Here is a 21823-nt window from a genome sequence, read left to right as displayed (position 1 = left end):
TCCCCCCTTTTTTTCCTCAAATTCAAGAACGATTCCTCTAACTTTCTCGATGCACGATCGTCGTCTTCCAAATTAAAATTTCCGACTTTTAATCATTGCTATCACTTTTTGCACGTTCCGCAAAAAGATACAATGGCGCGCACGAACCGCGTTTCATTAGCTTCGACGGCCGATCTCCTAAGCTGGAAGGCAAAAAAGTAAACAGCGAGGCGAACGACGCTGCTCGCAACACGCCATATTGCTCGAAATTGTTGCACGGGACTGGAAACACTTAGAGCGCTCGTCACGGCTCTTCTTAAAAACAAAAGAACGCTGTTTCAGATGGCGCCACGAACTCGGTCGAAAGTTTCGACGAGGTGGAAGAAAAAAAAAAAGGAACTTATTCGCAGGATGCTTTCGAATCGTTCGGTCGAAAATTTTCTCCCGAGGGACTCGAGAGACGGTTTGGCAATTAACCGTCCATAAAAGATACAAGATTTCAATGTAGAAAGAAAGAAAGAAAGAAAAAAAAAAGAACAGCAGGCAATTTGTCCCTTCATCGAGCCGTGAAAGCCAACTCGGTTATGTTAATGAAACGATCAATAATTAACGAAGCTAATTACCCGTGATGCAGGAGAGATCGCTTCGCTCGAAACTCTACCGTTTGACCCACCGCCAGATTTCGTTGTACTCGTTCACCCGAGACACGCCTATCCACGCGAGACCGACTGTATTTCCCTTTTATCCTTCCTCTGTCTTCCTCTCTCTCTGTTCGTCTTTTTCGACGAGCAAGCCTCGAATTCGAAATTCGAGTCGCGTGTAACAAAGACGAGCAACATTTTTCTTTTCAAACGCGAAAACGCGATGGGTATAATTTAATTTTTGACGAAGATTTTTTCTCCCCCCATTGAACCAGGGCCGGAAATGAACGAGAGAGAATATGGGGAATATCAATGGGGAGGAGGACAGGTTAGATCTCGACGAGATGAAATTGAAAACGTTTTTCGAACGATTACAACCGGTGAGGAGGGGAGGGGAGGGAAGAGAGAGAGAGAGAAAGCGATACGTACGTTCGACAACGGGCGCGGAATCACGGTTGAAAAGCAATCAGAACTCCGACGTCGTTAATAAACGTTACTTTTGCGAGATCGAACGTGGCGACCGGCCACGTCCACCAGCGACATTCCATTCAATTTTCGCGGAATGCGCGCGCAGCGGGGAAAAATCGTCCCATTCGATTTTTATCGAAATTTCTTAAACAAACGGTTCCCAACGGTTTCTTGCTACTACGCGTCCCTATTTTTTAAATAGATGTAATATAATACAGACATAATATTTTAAATTATATATCATAATTATAATATTTTGTTACGAAAAAATATTGAGAACCATTGAATTAACAGAATGGTAAGAAGATTTTGCCATTTTTGCCATTTTCGCCATTTTCGCCATTTTCGCCATTTTTGCCATTTTGGCCATTTTGGCCATTTTGGCCATTTTCAAAATCTTCCACTCCGGATAATTTGTTAATTAAACGAACGTATGAAAATGTAAGAAAGATAAAAAAGTTTTGGCGCCTCCCAGGTTGGAAACCGCGGTCTCAAACGTTCGAAAGGAGAGAGAGAGAGATTTATCCGTCCGGGATAAATGTCGGCGAAGATAAGAAGTTAATTGTTTTCTCGTCGAAACGAAGAGAAGTGGATGGATTTAATCGTGGAAAAAAGGAGGGAAATATTCGAAGCGGAAAAAATACGCATTCTCTTCTATTACGAATTCGGGCGTGGCAGAGTTATACTTGGACTTGATATTAAACTCGTTTTTCGGATCGTTTCGCGATATCGACCTGCTCCCCCTGCTCCCCCTCCGACACCAAACCGGGTTTCGCTCCAAATTTCCACCAATCGGCCACGCCAATCGACCGTTTCTCCTTCGAATTCAAAGTCACCACCGCCCGATTCCAATTCCAACTCGTTCGAACTCGTCCAATGAGCGAAGGAAGAGTCTTCACGCTTCGCAGACGACCTCGCTTCTACCGATCAAAAATTACGTCGCGCGAATGTATTCTCGAAACTTTGCTCAAAATATCAGATTCCAATTTTCGTAAAAAATTTCGGTTTGGTTTTGGCGCGAAAATAATTTGCAAAAATTGAAATCGATTGGCTATATATCTAATCGCGGGTTGTTTCTTAATCGATTTGTTCAGGATTTTCATAATTCTGTTCAAATATAGGACTTTAAGCGCACTTTTGATCCGCAATTTTTTCGCTCGAACGTGTGAACTGTCGACATTCGAGATATTATCTCTAACTCCGCTCCCACTTTCGATTTGTCTGTGTTTAATATGGATTTCGTCCCACTTCTCGTTTCCAGACTTGAATTTCTTCGAAAGTTAACTTAATATTTCGACGTGGCTTATACTCGAATAAATTCGTTCGCTTCTCGAAAAACATTAATACAAAAGAAAAATATGTCGTTGTTTTTCAAATTTGTTTAGATTAACAATTTTCGAACATTTTATCCGACTCGTTGAAACGACGAAAAGTAAAACAGAAAGACGTATTAACAGTTATTATTATCATATTATATTCTCTTATATTCCGTTATTATATCCTGTATAACGTTATTTGATTCCAAAGTGTAATTAAAAAGCGTGTTTAAAACTTATAAATACGCAAGTTTCGACGGAAAATTTTTCGTTTCAATAAACACCGTGTCGAAGGTGAGGCGTAAACGCTGACCATTTCTCGAGCACTTTTTTTGGCGCAGCGAGGATAATTTTTTTAATATCTTCCAACAAGATATATCTGCGTTCGAATAAAAAAATTAGAAAACAATATTGTAAGTTAAAGGATTCGAAACAAACAAGTTTCGATCGAAATTTCGAAAGATCCGCTTGGAAAATATTGGAAAGAAAAAAGAATCGAAATTCCATTTCCTCCTCTCTCTTTCTCTCTCTCTGCAGTTTCAGAGATGGAAACGCGCGAGAAGAGACTCTGGTTCGAACGAGAGAACAGTCCGAGTGGAGCCCTCGAAGGGGCAGAGTTGGATCGAGAAGCGATATTAACACACCGATCTCCAAACTTCCTATTATCCTTCCTCGACATCATCCTCCAGTCGAACTTGTATATTGCTCTCCTCCCTCCCTCGGTAATCGATCCCTCGGACGCGAGCAGTGAACGAGGGAAATCGAGAAAATTCAAAAAGTTCGTAACATTCAAGTTGAACGTTTAAATTTATTTCCACGGGATTCGAAGAGCGATTAATTTTTAATCGAAATCGGTGTCCGTTTCTAACCGCGTGAATTATACACTCGAAAGTGTGCAAGTCGAAGAATATTTCCTCCTTTCGTCGATCCAGTTAAAAATTTTACTACCAGCCAGGGATGGGAATTGGAATTTATTCGCGTCAATTATCCGGACAACTCGAGTCGTCGAGCTATACTACTTGCTCCCTCCGCTTCAGGAAAAAGAAGCATGGTGAGATTAGCCGCCGTCGATCGAGGATAATTTTGTTATTCTTTCGCGCGAGAGGGTGGAAAATAAGCGTCTCTCTCTTTCTCCGCCTCTGTTAATCTCGGACTAATTGGAGGCGCTTCGACGACCACGACGACGACAACGACGACGACGACGAAACGTAGGTCGAATAATTGGAGGATTCTTGATCCGTACGGTTGAAATTCTAACGAGGCGAACGTTCCTTCTCCCACGACCGAAAAATGCATCCACCGTCGTCGTTTGCATCGTATACATCTGCATATCTCTGAATTATTGAAAAATCTCTCGATTCGTAAGAATTCGAAATCGTCGTTTCGAGTGGAGCGGCGCGTCTCCTACTCGGCCGTTTGCCCGTTTCGGTAAATCGATAACAATTATAGTAACGACGGCCTGTTAAAAAGCCCGCACAGAAGAAGAAGAAGAAGAAGAAGGGGACACATTTTCTCTGGAAACTGTTCATTTTCATTAGCGGCGTGGAACAAAAGTCGTTAACAAGTGGATGAATCTCGCGTTCATCCACTTATCTCCATTACAAAAGGAATCGGATCCTGCAAAAAAAAAAAAAAATCGATCCTCTCCTCTTCTCCCTCGCCCCGCTAATTAGTAAGAAAACTAACGAATCCCCTGTTCTCGTATGAAATTTACTCCCCTCAAGCTCGTTAGTCTTTTCAGTATTTCTGAAACGCGGTGAAAAGGAAGCAAACGTAATCCAACGTCGATCATCGTCCACCAATTTTTTTTTTTCCGCTCCTTCGCTGACGATTATTCGATGGTCGACGAATATGATGAGAGGGGAGGGGAAGAGGAGGAGGAAAGGTTGAAACTCGATCGCGCGTGAACGAAACGAGACAGTCGCGTGGGCTCTCTCTCTCTCTCTCTCTCTCTCTCTTCTCGAGCTACTTTTCGAGCTACCGGGGCAACTAAGAGCGGAAGGATTTCGACCATTCTCGGGACGAATAAACTTGGACGGTCGTAAATCTTCGCCCCTAATAACCAAACTTACGCCAACCTAATAACTTTCCTCTCCTCCGCGACGGGGACGACGACGACGGTTGGGAAACGGCTCGTTTCCAAACGCGACAACGGAATCCACGGAATTTGCAGAATTCGAACGATTATTTCCCTCCGTTTACAAGCGGTGAACACAACTTCTCCCGCTATCAGGCGAGCAAGTTCTTTTTTCTCTTCGAATTCAAGATTTTATTACGTACGAATTTTATTTCCGCCGATTCTTCTCACGGTTTGGAAAGAACTTTCTCGATCGTCGCCTCTTCCAAATTAAAATTTCCAAATTTAAATGTTTGATGATGACACCACGTTCTCTTCGAACGCAAAAAGTAAACAGCGACGCGAACGACACCACATCGCTCGAAATTGTTGCACAAGACTGGAAACACTTAGAGCGCTCGTCGCGGCTCTCCTTAAAAACAAAAGCTCCTCGTTCAGATGGCGCCACGAGCGGTAAGTTAATTCGAACTCGGTCACGAGTTGTGATCGTGGAAAGAAAAAGAAGGAAGAGACTTACTTATTCGCACAACCTAGCACTTCCGAAGAAAAAGAACAAAGAGAACAAAGATCGAAATCTGCTCGAGAATTCGCCCGAGAAGGGAAAAGGGAAAAGAAGAAGGAATCTCTGGTCCGAGAGGAGATTAAGAGTATGCCCTCGGCGCGAACGATACGAGCCGCGGTTTCGCCAATGATATCGCGGTAAAATTTCACTTAAGTCGGCAATTCGCAGGATCGCCGCACACGGGCCGCTCCCTAATGTTCCCTCGTTCACCAGGAACCAACCAGACTTAATCTACAAACGAGCCATTTAAACTTCTCTCCAATTCCTTTTTCCCCTATATTTCGTCCCCCCTCCTCCTTCTTTTCCCAACAACCGCTCGGTTCCTCCACGGTGCATTAGACGCATTATTCCCTCGTCAGTATAATAAGCCCGCGAACCGTGGAACATATTAAAACGCATAAATACGGCGTGTGCAACGCGTCGAAATAAAGTGTCGTGGCGTACGCTCTCTCTCTCTCTCTCTCTCTCGCGCGCGCGCGTTCGGCCACAAAGAATTTTCGGATGAATTTAAAACGAGAATTACAGGAGCACACGGGGAACCTCGTAGAGAAAAATGTAAAGATTATCTCGTAGTTGAAGCGAGGATATTAAAACAGAGAGAGAGAGAGAGAGAGAGAGGGAGTTTCGTGTACGCCTCGACGACATGAATTTTGATTTACAAATTAAATTTCTACCTCGCCCCGAACTTCCGCCGACACTAATTTTCCGCCTGTTTTTGTTTCCCTTCGCCCCTGCGACTTCTAATTATACCCAACCTTCCTTTCTTCTCCACTCCTCTATTTTTTCCCCAACATCCTGTTTCATCAAAACGATCTCTTATAGCTTTCTCTCTCTCTTTTTTTTTTTTTTTGCGAAAAATACGTTTTACGTTTTATCGATCGTGAAGAAAGTGAACGTTTCCCATCCAGAATATTTCGACGCGTAAATTGATTTTTACGACGAAAAGAAATGAGGAGGGAGGAAGGGAAAAAGAAAGGGAGAATAATCAGCGGTCGGTTTTGGTTTAATTTCCGAGCAGACGGGTGTGAAACGAGGAAACTTTCGCTTCGGTTCGGTGGGCATTTCGCGAAACACATTTCGCGCGTCAGGATCAGTGTAAGTGCGTCAAAATCGTAGACGGAGGGAAAACGAAAAAACTTGTTCGCCTGGCTCTGACACAGTTTTCAAACTGTGCGGACCGACTCTTCTTCCTTCCCCAACGAAAATCCCTCTCCAAAATTGTCTCCCCACGCGGAAAACCGCCCGAAACGAAACAACAATCGCCGTTTTATCAAACCACGATCCATGTCTTCGTATCGTTCGTTCGAAACGGAACTCTCCAAATTACGATCGATTTGAATTTATATAATCGACATATCGTCCGAGTTGTTGAGAGGACGGAAAAAAGAGTCGTAAATAGAAGGGAAAGAAGCGAACGATGATTATTCGGAGAGGTTCTGGAAGTTTGGCGCGGCGGAAATCGCGGTGGAAAGTTGGGAAATCTTTGGCTGGGTCGCCTCCTGTATTCATCAACCACGGCGGGGGGAGGGGGGGGAGGAGGAAGAAGAAGCGAAGGAGGGCGATCTTCGAAATCTTTCCAAGGCGAGAGGAGGCGGAGGAAAGTTTTCGAGGAAGGCGGCGATCGTTAATCGACCGCCGCTTAAAAGATTCGAAGATTTCTCGTGGGGGGAGGGAGGGGAGGCAGGCGGTCGAACAATGGCGGATAATTACAGGCCGGTAACGAGGAACGGAGGGAGAGAGAGAGAGAAAGAGAGGATGCTCGCGCCTTTTCAGCCCGTTTAATTAATGCCCGCCTATTTTTCCGTTTCCAGCCCGTTTCCCGCCGCCGCGGTCTCACGCCAATCTCGCCATCTAATTAATATAACGCGCCAAGGCGCTCGCAGATGGCGCGCCCATACTTTTCGATCCTTGGGCGTCGAGTTGGACTCGATGTTCGACATCTCGTACTCGTTACCTGATTTCGAATGGTTTCGTAAAACTTTTATATTTTAGGTAATTTTTGTATAATTGTGAAAGGAAATTTGTGCGATATTAAAGTTGTTGTATCGTCGTTTTTAATAACAAAGTAAAGGATGCTATTCTTCTTCTCTCTTCCTCGTCGATGGAACGAAATGATTTCGTTATTTAATAGAAACTCTTCGCTCGAACTAATTTCATTGCACGCGTATGCGAGTTTTGCACGCGCAAAACTCGAAAACTTTGAATAATCATATTTCTATCGCCACGAGTGTCAAACTTTCGAGTGGTGCCTCGAGGAGAGTCGCCAGTCGCTTAAAATGTTTAAATCTAATTTTTTTTTTCTCTCAAATATACTTTGTAACACGTACGACAAAGACTGCAAACACTGAATTTATATTTATATAAATCGCAATTAAGAAAACATTCGATCTCGAAATCCTTCGTGTTTCTTCAAAAAAAAAAAATCCTCGCCATTTCCCTCGCAATTGATCTCTCGTCCCTCGAAAGTTTTGAAAAAAAAAAAAAAAAAAAAAAAAAATTTAAATAACCTCGCCCTCTTCGTAATCGTTTCTCGTTACTTCATTCATACGAGATTAAAAAAGGGAAGAAATCGAAAAAAGTATCGTCACCGGGTTGGAGGGGGGCGGGGAGGAGGATTAAGGAAGGGAAATTACCCCGCGTCTCTCGTTGAAATTTTTTAATCTAAGTTTTGTTTCGTTAAGGAGGAGGAAGAAAAACTGTCCCATCGATCTGATCGATATCTGCCCGGATGCTTGCAGTGAAACCGTTGAAAGTTGAAATTACGGGAAGGGACAAGATCCTCTCGGCTGGGAAGAAATACGAAACTAGATGTCAGAGCACGGGATCGAAGCCGCCGGCCGTTTTAACCTGGTGGAAGGCCTCCAAGCAGCTCAAGAGGACGATCAGAAACGTGAGTATATTCTTTTTCCTCTTTCGTTTCCCTTGGGGAAGAAAAGGAAGGGAAAAAACGACACGACGATTTCTAAACTATTCTCGTTACTTTGAACTTGGACGGAGAAGGGAGAAATAATAAACAAGAAAAAGTTCCACCCAAGATCGGTTGGTTAATCGCATCGGTAACAAACAGATTTTTTCCTCTCTTTTTTTCTATATATCCCGGAGGGTGAAACGATTCTCCCTCCGATTGCGGAGGAATCGAAAATAACGACGTCTCGATAACGATATTTCGTCCCAAACGATATCGAGGGGAAGGAGGAGGAGGAGGAGGAGGAGGAGGAGGAGGAGAAGAAGAAGAATAAACTTTAAACGACAAGGCGTAAAAAAGAGACCTCTAAAAATAAATTCGCCGCTAGGCATCTTCTCCTTCCACCTCTTCCCCCTCCTCACCCCCTTTATTCATTCCCCTCCACATTGCCTCCATCTATCTTGTTCCTATCCTCTCTCGAATCTCGGTATCCTCGCCCCCCCTCATGGACGTTCCAATTTATTTCCCGCCCTCCCACTTACAACGACATTTAGAAACGTTACGTCGTCTTAACCCTTTCGCTCTACGGGCGACTCGGGCGTCCGTGCACTCGAGAAAGATACTCGTCACCGGCCACGTTTACTACGCCTCGCGACTCGAGTTCCTTCGACGGTGTTTATTAAAAAAATTGGACGCTACGTTTCCTGAGAAAGATACCCGATGTATGATAATTCTAGTCGCTCGTCGTGTCCTATGCAGAGCGACTATAATCGTCCTCAGTGTCTCAGTGGCATCGTGTCCAGAGCGGCTATAGTAGCGACTATAATCGCCCAAAGTAGTGACATTTAATGGAGAGCGACTATAGTCGCCCATAGTAGTGATTAGAGTGACTATAGCCGCCCATAGTAGTGATTAGAGTGACTATAGTCGCCCGTAGTACTTCAGTAGCATCTTATGCAGAGCCATTATAGTCGTTCAAAGTAGTGACATTTAATGGAGAGCGACTATAGTCGCCCATAGTAGTGAGATTTAATGGAGAGCGATTATAGTCGCACAAAGTAGTGACATTTAATGGAGAGCGACTATAGTCGCCCATAGTAGTGATTAGAGTGACTATAGTCGCCTGTAGTACCTCAGTAGCATCTTATGCAGAGCGATTATAGTCGCTCAAAGTAGTGACATTTAATGGAGAGCGACTATAGTCGCCCAGAGTAGTGAGATTTAATGGAGAGCGATTATAGTCGCTCTAGTAACTCAGTGGCATCTTATGCAGAGCGACTATAGTCGCTCAAAGTAGTGACATTTAATGGAGAGCGACTATAGTCGCCCATAGTAGTGATTAGAGTGACTATAGTCGCCCATAGTAGTGATTAGAGTGACTATAGTCACCCGTAGTACTTCAGTAGCATCTTATGCAGAGCGATTATAGTCGCTCAAAGTAGTGACATTTAATGGAGAGCGACTATAGTCGCCCATAGTAGTGAGATTTAATGGAGAGCGATTATAATCGCTCTAGTAACTCAGCGGCATCTTATGCAGAGCGACTATAGTCGCCCATAGTAGTGAGATTTGATGAAGAGTGACTATAGTCGCCCGTAGTACCTCAGTAGCATCTTATGCAGAGCGACTATAGTCGCTCAAAATAGTTACATGTAATGGAGAGCGATTATAGTCGCTCTAGTAACTCAGCGGCATCTTATGCAGAGCGACTATAGTCGTTCAAAATAGTGACATTTAATGGAGAGCGACTATAATCGTCCGTAGTAATAGTATTTAATGTAGACTATAATTGCCCGTAGTAATGGCATTTAATGAAGAGTGACTATAGTCACCCGTAGTACCTCAGTAGCATCTTATGCAGAGCGGCTATAGTCGCTCAAAGTAGTGACATTTAATGGAGAGCGACTATAGTCGTCCGTAGTAATAGCATTTAATGTAGAGTGACTATAATTGCCCGTAGTAATGGCATTTAATGAAGAGTGACTATAGTCACCCGTAGTACCTCAGTAGCATCTTATGCACAACGACTATAGTCGTTCAAAATAGTTACATTTAATGGGGAGCGATTATAGTCGCTCTAGTAACTCAGCGGCATCTTATGGAGAGCGACTGTAGTCGCCTATAGTAGTAGCATTTCGTGGAGAGTGACTATAGTCGCTCGTGGCAATGACATTTAATGCAGAGTGACTATAGTCGTCCGTAATATCTCAATAGCATCTTATGCAGAGCGATTTAAGTCGCCCAAAGTAGTGGCATTTAATGGAGAGCGATTATAGTCGCCTGTAGTAGTGACATTTAATGGAGAGCGATTATAGTCGCTCTTAGTACCTCAGTGACATCTTATGGAGAGCGATTGTAATCGCCTATAATAGTGGCATCTTATGCAGAGCGACTATAATCGCCCATAATAGTGGCATCTTATGCAGAGTGACTATAATCACCCGTAGTAGTGACATTTAATGAAGTGGAACTATAATCGCCCCTAGTAGCTCAGTGGAATCTTATAGAAAACGGCTATAGTCACCCGTAGTAGCTCAGTGGCATCTTATGCAGAGCGACTATAGTCGCCCATTATAATGACATCTTGTGCAGAATGACTGTAATCGGCCAAAGTAGTGGCATTTAATGGAGGGCGACTATAGTCACCTGTAGTAGTGACATTTAATGGAGAGCGATTATAGTCGCCCTTAGTACCTCAGTGACATCTTATGCAGAGCGACTATAATCGCCCATAATAGTGGCATCTTATGCAGAGTGACTATAATCATCCATAGTAGTGACATTTAATGAAGTGGAACTATAGTTGGCCCTAGTAGCTCAGTGGAATCTTATAGAAAACGGCTATAGTCACCCGTAGTAGCTCAGTGGCATCTTATGCAGAGCGACTATAGTCGCCCATTATAATGACATGTTGTGCAGAATGACTGTAATCGGCCAAAGTAGTGACATTTAATGAAAAGCGACTATAGTCGCTTGTAGTAATAGCATCTTATGCAAAATGACTATAATCGCCCATAGTACCTCAGTGACATCTTATGCAGACTATAGTTGCCCGTAGTAATGGCATTTTATGCAGAGCGACTATAGTGGCCCGTAGTAGTAACATTCAATGCAGAGCGACTATAATCGGTTCTAGTAGCTCAGTTGTATTTTATGCAGAGCGATTATAGTCGTGCGTAGTATCTCAATGGCATCTTATGCAAAGCGACTATATCGTCCATACTAGTGGCATCTTATGCAGAATGACTAATAGTCGTTCATAATAGTGGCATTTAATGCAGAGCCTTTATAGTCGCTCATAGTGCCTCAGTAACATCCTATACAGGCTATAGTCGTCTACAGTAATGGCATCTTATACAGAACAACTATAGTGGCCCGTAGTAGTAACATTCAATTGAAAGCGACTATAGTCGACCGTAGTAGCGAAAAAGTTAAAGAAAGGGTAGGAGAGGGAAAAATATGAGCCGACAAGGGGGGGAGAGGTTTAATTGATTATATACCAGCATGGGGTTAACACCGTCCGCTCAACGTCTCCTCCAACCCCTTTTTACATCCAGTCGTATTATTATCCCTTATCGGGTTGGATGTCGTTGGGATGTCATCGCGCAACAGTTGAAACGAGGCCAATCCCGACTGTATCCGTTTAACGATTATCGTTCGACCAACTTTCCTCTTCCTTTTTCCTTCTCTCTCTTTTTTTTTTCTTCTTTTTCTCTTATCTTCCAGCGGGAAGAACGATAATCCTCTCCACTCGTCGTGATAGCGCGTGAGATTTTTTTTTTTTTTTCTTTTTGGTTCTTCCGTGGAAAAGGTTGTTTCTCGTCTAAACAGAGAGGAAAGGTCGGACGGTTGGACGGAAGTCGAGGCGGGGCAACGAGCGAGAAAGAGAGAGAGAGAGAGAGAGGTTGAAAGAAGTTGGAAGTTGGAAGAGCAAAGATTAGACGGGTCGTCGGTGATTGTTTCGATAAAAAATTAACCTCCTCCCGGCGACAGGTTGATTAAATTCCCGGATTTCCGGTTACAAGGGGGAAGAGTGTGTAACGGTATCGGTGTGGGCAGTTTGCAGTTTATTGGAATGATTGGAGCATCAAACGATATATCCTATATCTCGTGCCCATATCCGCTTACATAACGATTCAATAACCGGAAACTGTAGCCTCGTTGCAAGATTGGATACACTATTGCGGGACAAAAAGTTTATGGAATGATACCTCTCTCTTTTTTATTTTATTTTATTTCATTCCCCCCCCCCCCTGGTTGCACTTCCTCTATTATCGGTTCAAATTTTCGAACGAACGAACATCTCGGTTTAAGTGGACACTTGTTGTGACGCGATCGAAAAAAAAAAAAAAAATATCATCTCACGAACGATGAACGAATCACGCCTGATTCTATACCTGATATTTTTTACTGAAAATCGTTTGATACGCTTTTTCGCTTCTTATTTCGAATCGAATCGACCCTCCAATAAAACATTCGCGAACATTGTCATCAGCGATCCCAGTCAAAGGCGTGCCTGTTCTTCCGCAGCAGGTAATAGATATTTAAAAGAATATCGAAGTCTTGGATCTTGGAAAAGGAAGGAGACACGTGGATACACAAAGGGGGAGGGAAGGAAAAATACGTGGTGGAACTCCCTTCCATATCTTACGAATTAATCTCTCGAAATCCCTCTCCATCGAGCCTAATTTCGCTCTCGAAAGGATTCGTTAATTCCTACGATCCTTATCCTTATCGTAAATTTGAGATTTCGAAAAATCAGGGGATGAAAAACATGCTCGACGAAATTTCTCGATTCTCTTCTTTCAAAAGAATTTTTTGGAACAATCTAATATACAAAAAAAACCGAGAGAGAGACAGCAGCTCGAACTCGACCGATATGCGTGTACATATAAAAATGACCGCGTAAAAATATTTCGTATTAAAAAGAGAAAGAGGGAGATAAAAAAAATTTGCGTTCCGTTTTATTTTTCGGTGGAAATACAATCGCGTAAATTATATTCGCTGGAAGAGAAATTGAGATTTGTATCGTTCTAATTAACGTGGTTGTACACTCGCGTCGAAATAAATACTTGGGTTAATTCGATGGTCGTTTCCGTTGAACGAGCGTTCCTCTTTCGGGGGCTGTGAACGATAAACGATGCCATTTGACGATACGTGGTGGAACCGGGGAGGGGAGGGGAGGGGAGGGGGGTAGTGAAAACTGCGAAGTGCTTAAAAATAAACAAGGGGAAAAATCGTTCGTTGTTTATCGCGAGAAAAAAAGGAAAGAAAGGAACGTAAACGTTTACCCTGGTGCACCCTAGTTAAAAATGAAATATTTTCTTTCAACGATACTCGCCTCGAATCGTTCAATTTATTCTTTCCTTCCTTCTTTTTTTTTTTAACGATCGATCAACGCTGGATCCAATTAATTTTATTCTTTACTGGCAACCACCAATTTTTCGTGAACGGCCAAATTCCAATCGCGATACGGGACACGCTCATCGTTCCTTTTTTCGTCCCTAATCGATCGCTTTGTAACCGCATGAGATCGACGATGAATGGATGGAGAGCAAGCTTCTTGGTGGGGGAGAGAGGGATTCGTGTTACGTGAGCGAAGAAACGCTTCTTGTAAATTTAATTATCGATATATAAGAACGATCGATGGAATCGTTGCGCGCGAGTTCGTAAAAATTGTCGACATGGAAATTTTATGGGATAAAAGAGAGAAAGGGAGAAAGGGAAAAGTAGTTTTATCCGAGAAGAATTGCCAACAACATCAAAGAGATTCTTGGAAAAATGGAAAAAAACATGCGCGTTCTTTTCACGTCGTTTTCCTTTGGGGAAAACGGTTCGAATAACAAGAAACACATCCGGTGGCGAGACGCGACGAGAAAATCACAAAAAAAATCGATCAAAGATTTTTCATCCCGTTTCTTTAATAACGGATTTTTCTTCTTCTTCTCTAATTCGTTACAAACATGTCGAGGAACACTCGTATCCCGCGAATATTTCTTTCTTTCTTTTTATCTTCTTTGAAGATAAGATAAGATAAGATAAGATAAGAATAGGAAAAATGTGAAGCATCGCGAGACGAAAGGGACAAAGTCGCGTGAAAAATTGAAAAATTTCGAGACAGAAAGGTATATACATACATATGTTATATTGCACGATCGAAGAAGAACGAAAGGATAATATAAAGGAGGGAGAGGAGGAGGAAATTACAGAGTGGCATCGAACGTAGAAAACGCAAGGGTCGTTCTACGAGTCGATGATTTATCGTCGCGTCAATGTTATCAATGCATTTAGATTAATAGTTTCGTGGATATGACAGACGGTTTGATAATAATTTACCGGATGCGCCCGTGTAATTACTATCGATCCGTCCAGGAACATCTGGATTGATGGCAAACCCGTCGGTAACCGTCACCGCGAATCCACCTGTATATAATGATGTTCCAACAAATATTATCTGGCAACGTTTCGATTCGAAAAAAAAAAAAATAATTAACTCTCTCGAAACCAACGACGATTGTTCGATCAATTTCACGCACGAAATAAAATAAAACGTGTAAAACTCTTACGTATATTTTACATATATTTTACGTATAAAGAAAGAGAAAAAATTTGTCGAATATTAAACTCGTTGTTCCGCGCGATATTTTGCAAAGGAATCGCCTCGAGATGCAAGTATCACGGTAAAACGTCTCTCACCTTTCTTATCTCGTTGAGGGGCGAACTTTTATAATCCTTCTTAACTCTTGTTAACGCAACGCGCTCTCGCATTCACCGTCCATTGTTCTCACTTTTCACGCTTACCTTCCCTCCATCGTCCATCGTTCTTCACGAATAGAAGCAACGAAAAATCAAACTCGAATCATTACCCCGTTCTTACGAAACTTTGAGGATGATATTCGTATTTCCACGAATACGTGAAACTCGAACCAATGCTCGAAGACGCAACCCGAACCGCGATCTACAAAATCTACGAATTACTCGTGGCGCCATCTGAAACAGCGTTCTTTTTGTTTTCGAGGAGAGTCGCGACGAGCGCTGCAAGAGTTTCCAGTGAATCGCAGAAAGATTGACATTTGTCCGATCGAAACAATCTTGGATAATCTTGAAATCCGATTGAATTTGGAGGAGGGGAAAGAACTTTTTTGCACACCTAATATTATTCTAACGCTTCATGAATATTGTGGGCCCTAAATCGAAAAAGTATAATTAACAAAAGTCTCTAAGAGTGACCATAAAATTACTATTATTCTATATATTAAAAAAAATAGCGAGATAAAATATTCTAAAAAAAAAAAAGAAGTCCATTATAAATAAATAACCATTCCAATCCAAATAATAATTCGACCATCATTTTTATCGCTCTCTCGAGCAAGATTACACTCGCGCCTTGTAATTTTTAGCGTGGGTGGATAAAGAGCGGTAGGATATCCCGATGGCGAAGGTTTTAACGATCCTGCGATACATACGTAACATACATACGAGCGACGAGGGCAGGGCAGGTTTTGGCAGACAGAAGCGAAACCGGTGGTGCTGCATCGACGAAAACGAAATAATAATCTTTGTGCAGACTGGCTTCGTTCGGGTGGTTCGAAGCCGGTGTATATCGCGGGCGGGAAGAGTGGTTTGAAAACACGGTCGCGGATCGAGCACAGCGTTAACGAGCGGAATTCCCCGCGATTATGGCCGGCGATGACACGGCCCCCTCTCGTCTCGTTCCCCAATCAAAGAGAGTTGGAACCGAGCCAACACACAGCTATTCGAATCGGAACCTATTTACAGAGTCGAACCGAAACTCGCGTTATATATAAAAAAAGCGACTGGAAAGTATAAAATCTCTTCAAGGTGCTTACAAGGAAATTTTTTAAACGAAGATATAATATTTTCTTTTCAAAGGAAAATCCTTTTCGAGCGAAATTGAACGGAGAGAGGGGGGCGCTGTTTAATTAGGAAAATGGCGGGGATGACACCGGTTGATTCGTTACAATTTTTATCACTTCCAATCTTGATTTAATCCTTACTAAACCACGAAGAGAAGATCACGATTCTTGTAATCCACGTTGCAAAGCAAACGTGCCAGTGATTTCGTATTTTGTATATACGAAACATTTACATGGAAACAATATCCAGGGATAGTGACACGTTTGTATGCAGGACTATTAATTTTTAAAGTAAGTATTTTCCTATTAGATATCAAGATTCAAATTTTTAATATTAAAAAATAATAGATTTATGTGAAAGCAAAGTCCATAAGATCTTGTATCGCGTAAAGCACACCACTTATATCTCGACTCGTATAGCAACTGTTTTCGAGCATCACTTTCGTCTGTTTACTGCGCGTTCAGCGCTATCGCTTGGGCCGTTTCGTCGAACTAAATACGGTATAGGAAGGGGAAAAATGGAGGAGGAGGGGACGAAATTCAATGTTGGCGAGACCGTTCGAGAAAATTCGAGAGATTTTTCGTTGCTCGTCGTTTCTGTCGACCCTAGCCTCCCCGTCTTGCCACGCAACATTTGAATTTGAGATTCGCGGCCTTTTTCAATCCGTCACGATTCTTCCGTTCTTTCGTTTCCGAGAACGGAAGGAAATAAAAATCCAGGCCGAGCAGTGGGGGAAAGGAAACGCAAGGTGGAAAGGTAGGAAGGGGAGGGAATAACCCAGAATGATTATTATTATTATTATTATCATCAGATGAAAATTTGAAATTCCTCCCTCCCTAATCTCTGGCAACACAAATTCGACGGTGAAATGAATTTTACCATCGAGGCATGCCCGAAGCTAGATTTATTACTTTTACGGAATGTTGGACGAGTTATGCCCGCAATATAATTCGTACACATTGGAATCCGGATTGTGTATAGTTTCAGGAAGACGGAACAAGCGTGAGCGTGTTGCAATGGACACCGTCGATCGAAGACGAGGGGAAATTTCTGGTGTGCAGGGCGACCAATCCGAAGCTGCAGGACACGGGTATCGAGGAACGATGGAAGCTGAAGGTGCATTGTAAGTATATACAACACGCTATCTCTCTCTCTCTCTCTCTCTCCTATCCTACCCTACCCTATCCCCTCCCTTCGTACCATCTACGATCTAAAATTAACGAGATCGATAGGAATTCCTGGCGCGCCTTCGCCCTCGTTCCCGATTATTCAATTATTTCGATAAATTTGAGAAAGCCCGGAACTGCGACCGAGACAAAGAAGAGAAGAGGGGGGGATTCGTGACGTACGCGAACGGAATTCAGAAGAAATTGATACTTGGCAGAGAGAGAGAGAGAGAGAGAGAGAGAGAGCTCTCCGCCTAGAAGGACCGAGAAAGTTAAACGTCCTCGGCTTAAAAGGGGCCGGGTGAAATAGGTGACTCGCCGGCCAACGCATTGATTTCTCGTGGAAACGAACGTGCCGTCCCGCAGTTATTGCTTCGTTTGAAATATTCCTTTCCCTCGGTTGATAATTGCTAAAAGAATGTACGTATAATAGGATCTACGTTCGATATTTGAAATTGAAGATCCATAGCAACGAAGGGAAGACGATGCGATAGAATAATCGTTTGACTCTTGCCAACGCGATATTATACGCAAGGATCGCACGATTCCTGGTTAATTCGATTTCGATGGATTTCTCTCTCCCCACATGGGAGGACAGCCTTACGACGAAATTACGCGCCGGCTAATCTGTCCTGCCAACGTTTACCCGCATAACGTAAGCCAGATACGAGCTATCGTTATCCGTTTATTTACGACTGCGCGTCTGATCGGCCACTCGATGCATCCGCCATTACCCTTGTTTCCCACGCGTGTACGTACGCGTGCGCATGCGCGAGTACTCGGTTCGCACACTTGGCGCTGTGTGACGCGTGCAACGAACAATTTCGTTTCACGTCGCATTAACGCCTCGACTCTTCTCGTGACGACGTAACGTCTTTCGAGTGGGAATCGAAGGGAAGAATCGTTTCGTCGTCCCGAAAGGACGATTACATTGGGAACGAAACGAGATTATTTCTCGAATTAAAAGAAAAAAAAAGTGTATCGAGTTTATCCCCGCGTAACGAGGTTATCTCGCGGGATCAAAGATCGGGGGAGATCGAGTTAGAATCGCGATCGCTAACAAACGCTTTGGCACGGTGGAACGTCGGTGATACACCGATATTCGAACGGAGGGATTTCCCAGGTGGATTCCTCCCTCGCGACGGAAGAATCAATTCGAGGGCGGCCGAATGACGAGGAATCTCGCGATCGGAATAATTCCGTAATAAATCGAGAAGGAAACGGAGGGAGAAAGCAGTGTTTGAACGGTTTTATCTCGTTGATAAATTTTAAACAAAACTTCCTTTCTCATTCGGTTGATCGCTATTTAATATCTCCTCGAAATCCGTAGCAGGGTAAACATGGTAATAAAATTAAAAACTAGGGGAATAAAACTCTGGTAACTTGCTGGTAAACTGGTTCGTCTTAAATAATACGAATAATAAGAATTCGCGCATGCATATGTAATATGTGGTTGGCGCCGGGACCCCGGCTCCGCACCAAAAAGAATCGTCGCGTAAATCGTTTCCATATTTTTACATAATCCACCTCCCCCAAGGAGGAAGATGTTTCTCGATGTCGAAATCGAGCGAGGGGGAGAGAATGGCCGACTGTTATTGTTACAAAGTGGACTGTACAGTTTACCGGTGGCTAACGATATACAATTACGTATCTGTCAACGTCAACCTCGAGCTGTCAGTGGTAACGATACGTGCTTCGTCAGACCCGTGCATTTCCATCCCGCGGATCGAGAAAATCCTTGTCCCATCGATCGCCATATTGAGCGACGTGGAAAGAAGGGAAGGAAGAAGCGAAAACTCGCAATCGAACAGTGGCTCGAACGATATATATATTGCGTGGACAAAATTCATAAAATGTTTCGAATTTATAAAAAATAATTATCTCTTCAAATTAATGATGCGATAAGAAATTGGAAGTATGAAAAGTAGAAATTTATTACTTTCTTTTTTTATTGCCATATTTGATTCGTAAAACTATACTTTTTGAATTAATTTTTTTTATGAGAGCACACGACACCAGCGGATCCACTGACATTTATGGATTAATTTTAACTATCTCATATTATAACAATCCATTTATGTCATTGTTCATTTATCATATTTTGAACAAATAAGGAATAACAATATTCCTAACTTTAGCTGGTAATTTTTTCCCTTCATTCCTTTCCATCTTTCCCCATACTTGTACATTTTTACACAATTTTTTTATACATCGATCATTACGTTACATTTTCATTTTCACCCTATACTGATTAAATTAATTAATTACTAAATCTTCGTACGAACCGGGAGAAAATAATTTTTCACGGCGAGGATGATCGCGTCGAGAAACGAAGTCGGTCGGTTTAAAGCGTTGGGATGCAATCGCGATCGACGTATCGGAATTCGCGGGATTCGATTGAGAGAAAAACGGTTAATTGGAGGGGAGGGGAGAGGATCGGCGCCTCGTGTCACGTGGCTAACGATCTGTCCACTGGCGCGAGGCGCCCCATGGCTGGAATCCGAGGCATAGCGCGTGTTCATTTGCCGGAAAGCTATTTCCTCCCTTCCATTACCGGACGACGGTGTATCGCGCATATTTGCGACCCGCGCGCCACCACTCCTCTCTCCACTCCATCGCGATCGAATCTCTCCCCGCTTCGCCCCCCGCGCGTCTCTACACGCGACACACGCACGAGCTGTGTAAAACTGCGAGCCGTGTGCGTCAACTGTATCCCGGATCGACACGCGTTTCTCTTCGAGGGGGAAGGAGGAAGAGAAAGGGAAATTCTTTTTCTGATTCGCGAAAAAGATATCATCCACTCTTCAGGAGTTGAAATTTGAGAAATTCGTCGAGTAAAACTTGTTCGATCGGACGGAATCGTTCGTAAAAAGGGAAATCGATAGGGAGAGAGGAGGTGGAATGATTTCTCGGCGGTCAGCTGCGGTGATATCGTAGACCACCGCCATAAATTACCAAGCGCGATGAATAAACGTTGGTTTTACTTGGTTATTTGTCGAAGCACGCGTTTCCATTTTCTTCCGAGCTTATTCCTACTATCTTATAAACGTTTATTATTTTATTAACCTCGGCTCGTAACCCTCATCGTTCTCGGGAGGGGGAAAAACGCGATAAAACTTTCGTTACGGGGAGGATAATGCAAATTGCAAAGTTGACAATCTAGGAAACGGGTCGAGTCGACTATTAGACCCGTAGAGGAGTTCGGCTAAACAACCTGGTCGCGCGAATACCCGGCAAACTAATAATAATTCTCCCGTAGTAAACACGTTGGGAGATGCTGCAACTCTACTCACCAATTATGTCGTTTCTACTCGGGCAAAATAGACAAAGTTTTGAAACGCGTCTCCCTCTTCCTCTCTCTCTCTCTCTTTCCATCTTTCTCGAAAATTATGAACTCGGGTCAACAACGCCCCCGACCCATCCGGATTGATAGAGGCAACCCGGGCAAAGAGACACGTTGCATCTAATTAATATCTACTGGCACAACTGCGCGACAGATCGAAACGGAAGGAAACGGACTCGTGAATGCGTACTCGGCAAGGATATTCCTTCGAATAGCGAAATATAATTACGCTTCACTCGCTGCTACTTTCCTCTCTCCTCTCGTCTCCGCTTAAAATAATTCAGAAATACTCGGGGAGAGAGGGGGGGAGAGAGAGAGAGAGAGAGATTCGAATTTCCCGGCCGCGTTTCGTCCATTTTTGATTGAAAAACAATGGATAAATTCTATCCGGAGTGAAGAGAGAGAGAAAAAAACAGTACGCGAAATTCGAAAATATCCCTTTGACCGCTATATGCGCATATATGCGTTCTGCAAAGGCTATCAGTATGGTCTTTACAAAGTGCATACTTGGTTGTTTAGCAACGAGAAAAAATAAAATCTTGTTTATTTCGTCGGTCATTCGCTGTATCTTAAATTCGTTTCAGACTGTAGTCAGACAATTGTGATTGTTACATTGTAATATTACGCTTTGATTTTTATATAAGTGATGATCCAGTAATAAAAATACGATCCATAATTGAAAAGAAAAAATGTTTGGATTTGTTTTCGAGTGGAGAAAGTAATAGTAATTGTGTCCTATATTTTATTATATTGTATTATACTTCAGTCCCCAGCGATCTACTGCGCGGTCGTGTATCGTTCACACGAAGCGCTTCAACTTAGACCATTTAGCAATCAAAAAGTGCAAATAAGTTCTTTTCTTACTTTTTTCCAAATTCAAGATACCGCTTGTCTGGTGACATCTGCCGATTTTTCTCGCGTCTGGGTCGGATTTTCAGAGAACGATTCTTTTAACTTACCGTTTCTCGGCGCGCTTGAACGATCGTCGTCTTCCAAATTAAAATTTCCAAATTTAATCTTTGCTATCACTTCTCACACATTCCGTAATATACAGGCGCGCAAATCGTTTCAGTATCTTCTAAACTGGAACGCAAAAAATAAGCGGTGACGCGAATGATGTTTCTCGCACGCCATATTGAAATTGTCACATAAAACTCTTACAGCGCTCGTCGTGACTCTTCTTAAAAACAAAAGCTCTTTCAGATGGCGCCACGAACGAGAAATAATTCGATCGGAAGTTACGATCGTAGAAAAGAAGAGGAAGGAATTTGTTTAATCTCGCTTCGTGATTTATCGTCGTAACGCATTAATTTATCACGCGTCCTTGTCCGCGATAACTTCGTAACAAATCGGTGAACTCGATACGATAGGTGAAACGAAAGAGTATTTCAGTGGGGAAGAAAAAAATTCGTACGGGAGAAAGCACAAATATTTTGAGAAGGTAGAAAAAACATTTGCGCCGTGACTGTGAAATTCCGAGCGAAATCA

The 21823-nt window shown here is 42.8% G+C and overlaps 1 protein-coding gene across 10 annotated transcripts in view; it reads left to right on the top strand.

Moving 5' to 3' along the window:
- Positions 1-21823, top strand: part of LOC100867902 (nephrin) — a 102656-nt gene that overhangs the window by 55690 nt on the left and 25143 nt on the right. For all 10 annotated transcript variants that reach the window (XR_015291221.1, XR_015291220.1, XM_086905044.1 and 7 more), the window contains 2 exons: positions 7782-7933; positions 16808-16949. Coding sequence is in view for 8 of the 10 variants with exons in the window: in XM_086905044.1 (XP_086761170.1) it covers positions 7782-7933; positions 16808-16949 (294 nt within the window). In the remaining 2 variants the exon portion in view is untranslated. The remainder of the gene's footprint in view (positions 1-7781; positions 7934-16807; positions 16950-21823) is intronic.

The sequence above is a fragment of the Apis florea genome, unplaced genomic scaffold (genome assembly GCF_048593485.1).
Source record: "Apis florea isolate Af1SG1 unplaced genomic scaffold, ASM4859348v1 contig_2350_pilon, whole genome shotgun sequence".
Lineage (NCBI taxonomy): Eukaryota > Metazoa > Arthropoda > Insecta > Hymenoptera > Apidae > Apis > Apis florea.
Note: the sequence above shows the minus strand (reverse complement) of the source record. Positions and strands in the feature narration are given on the sequence as shown.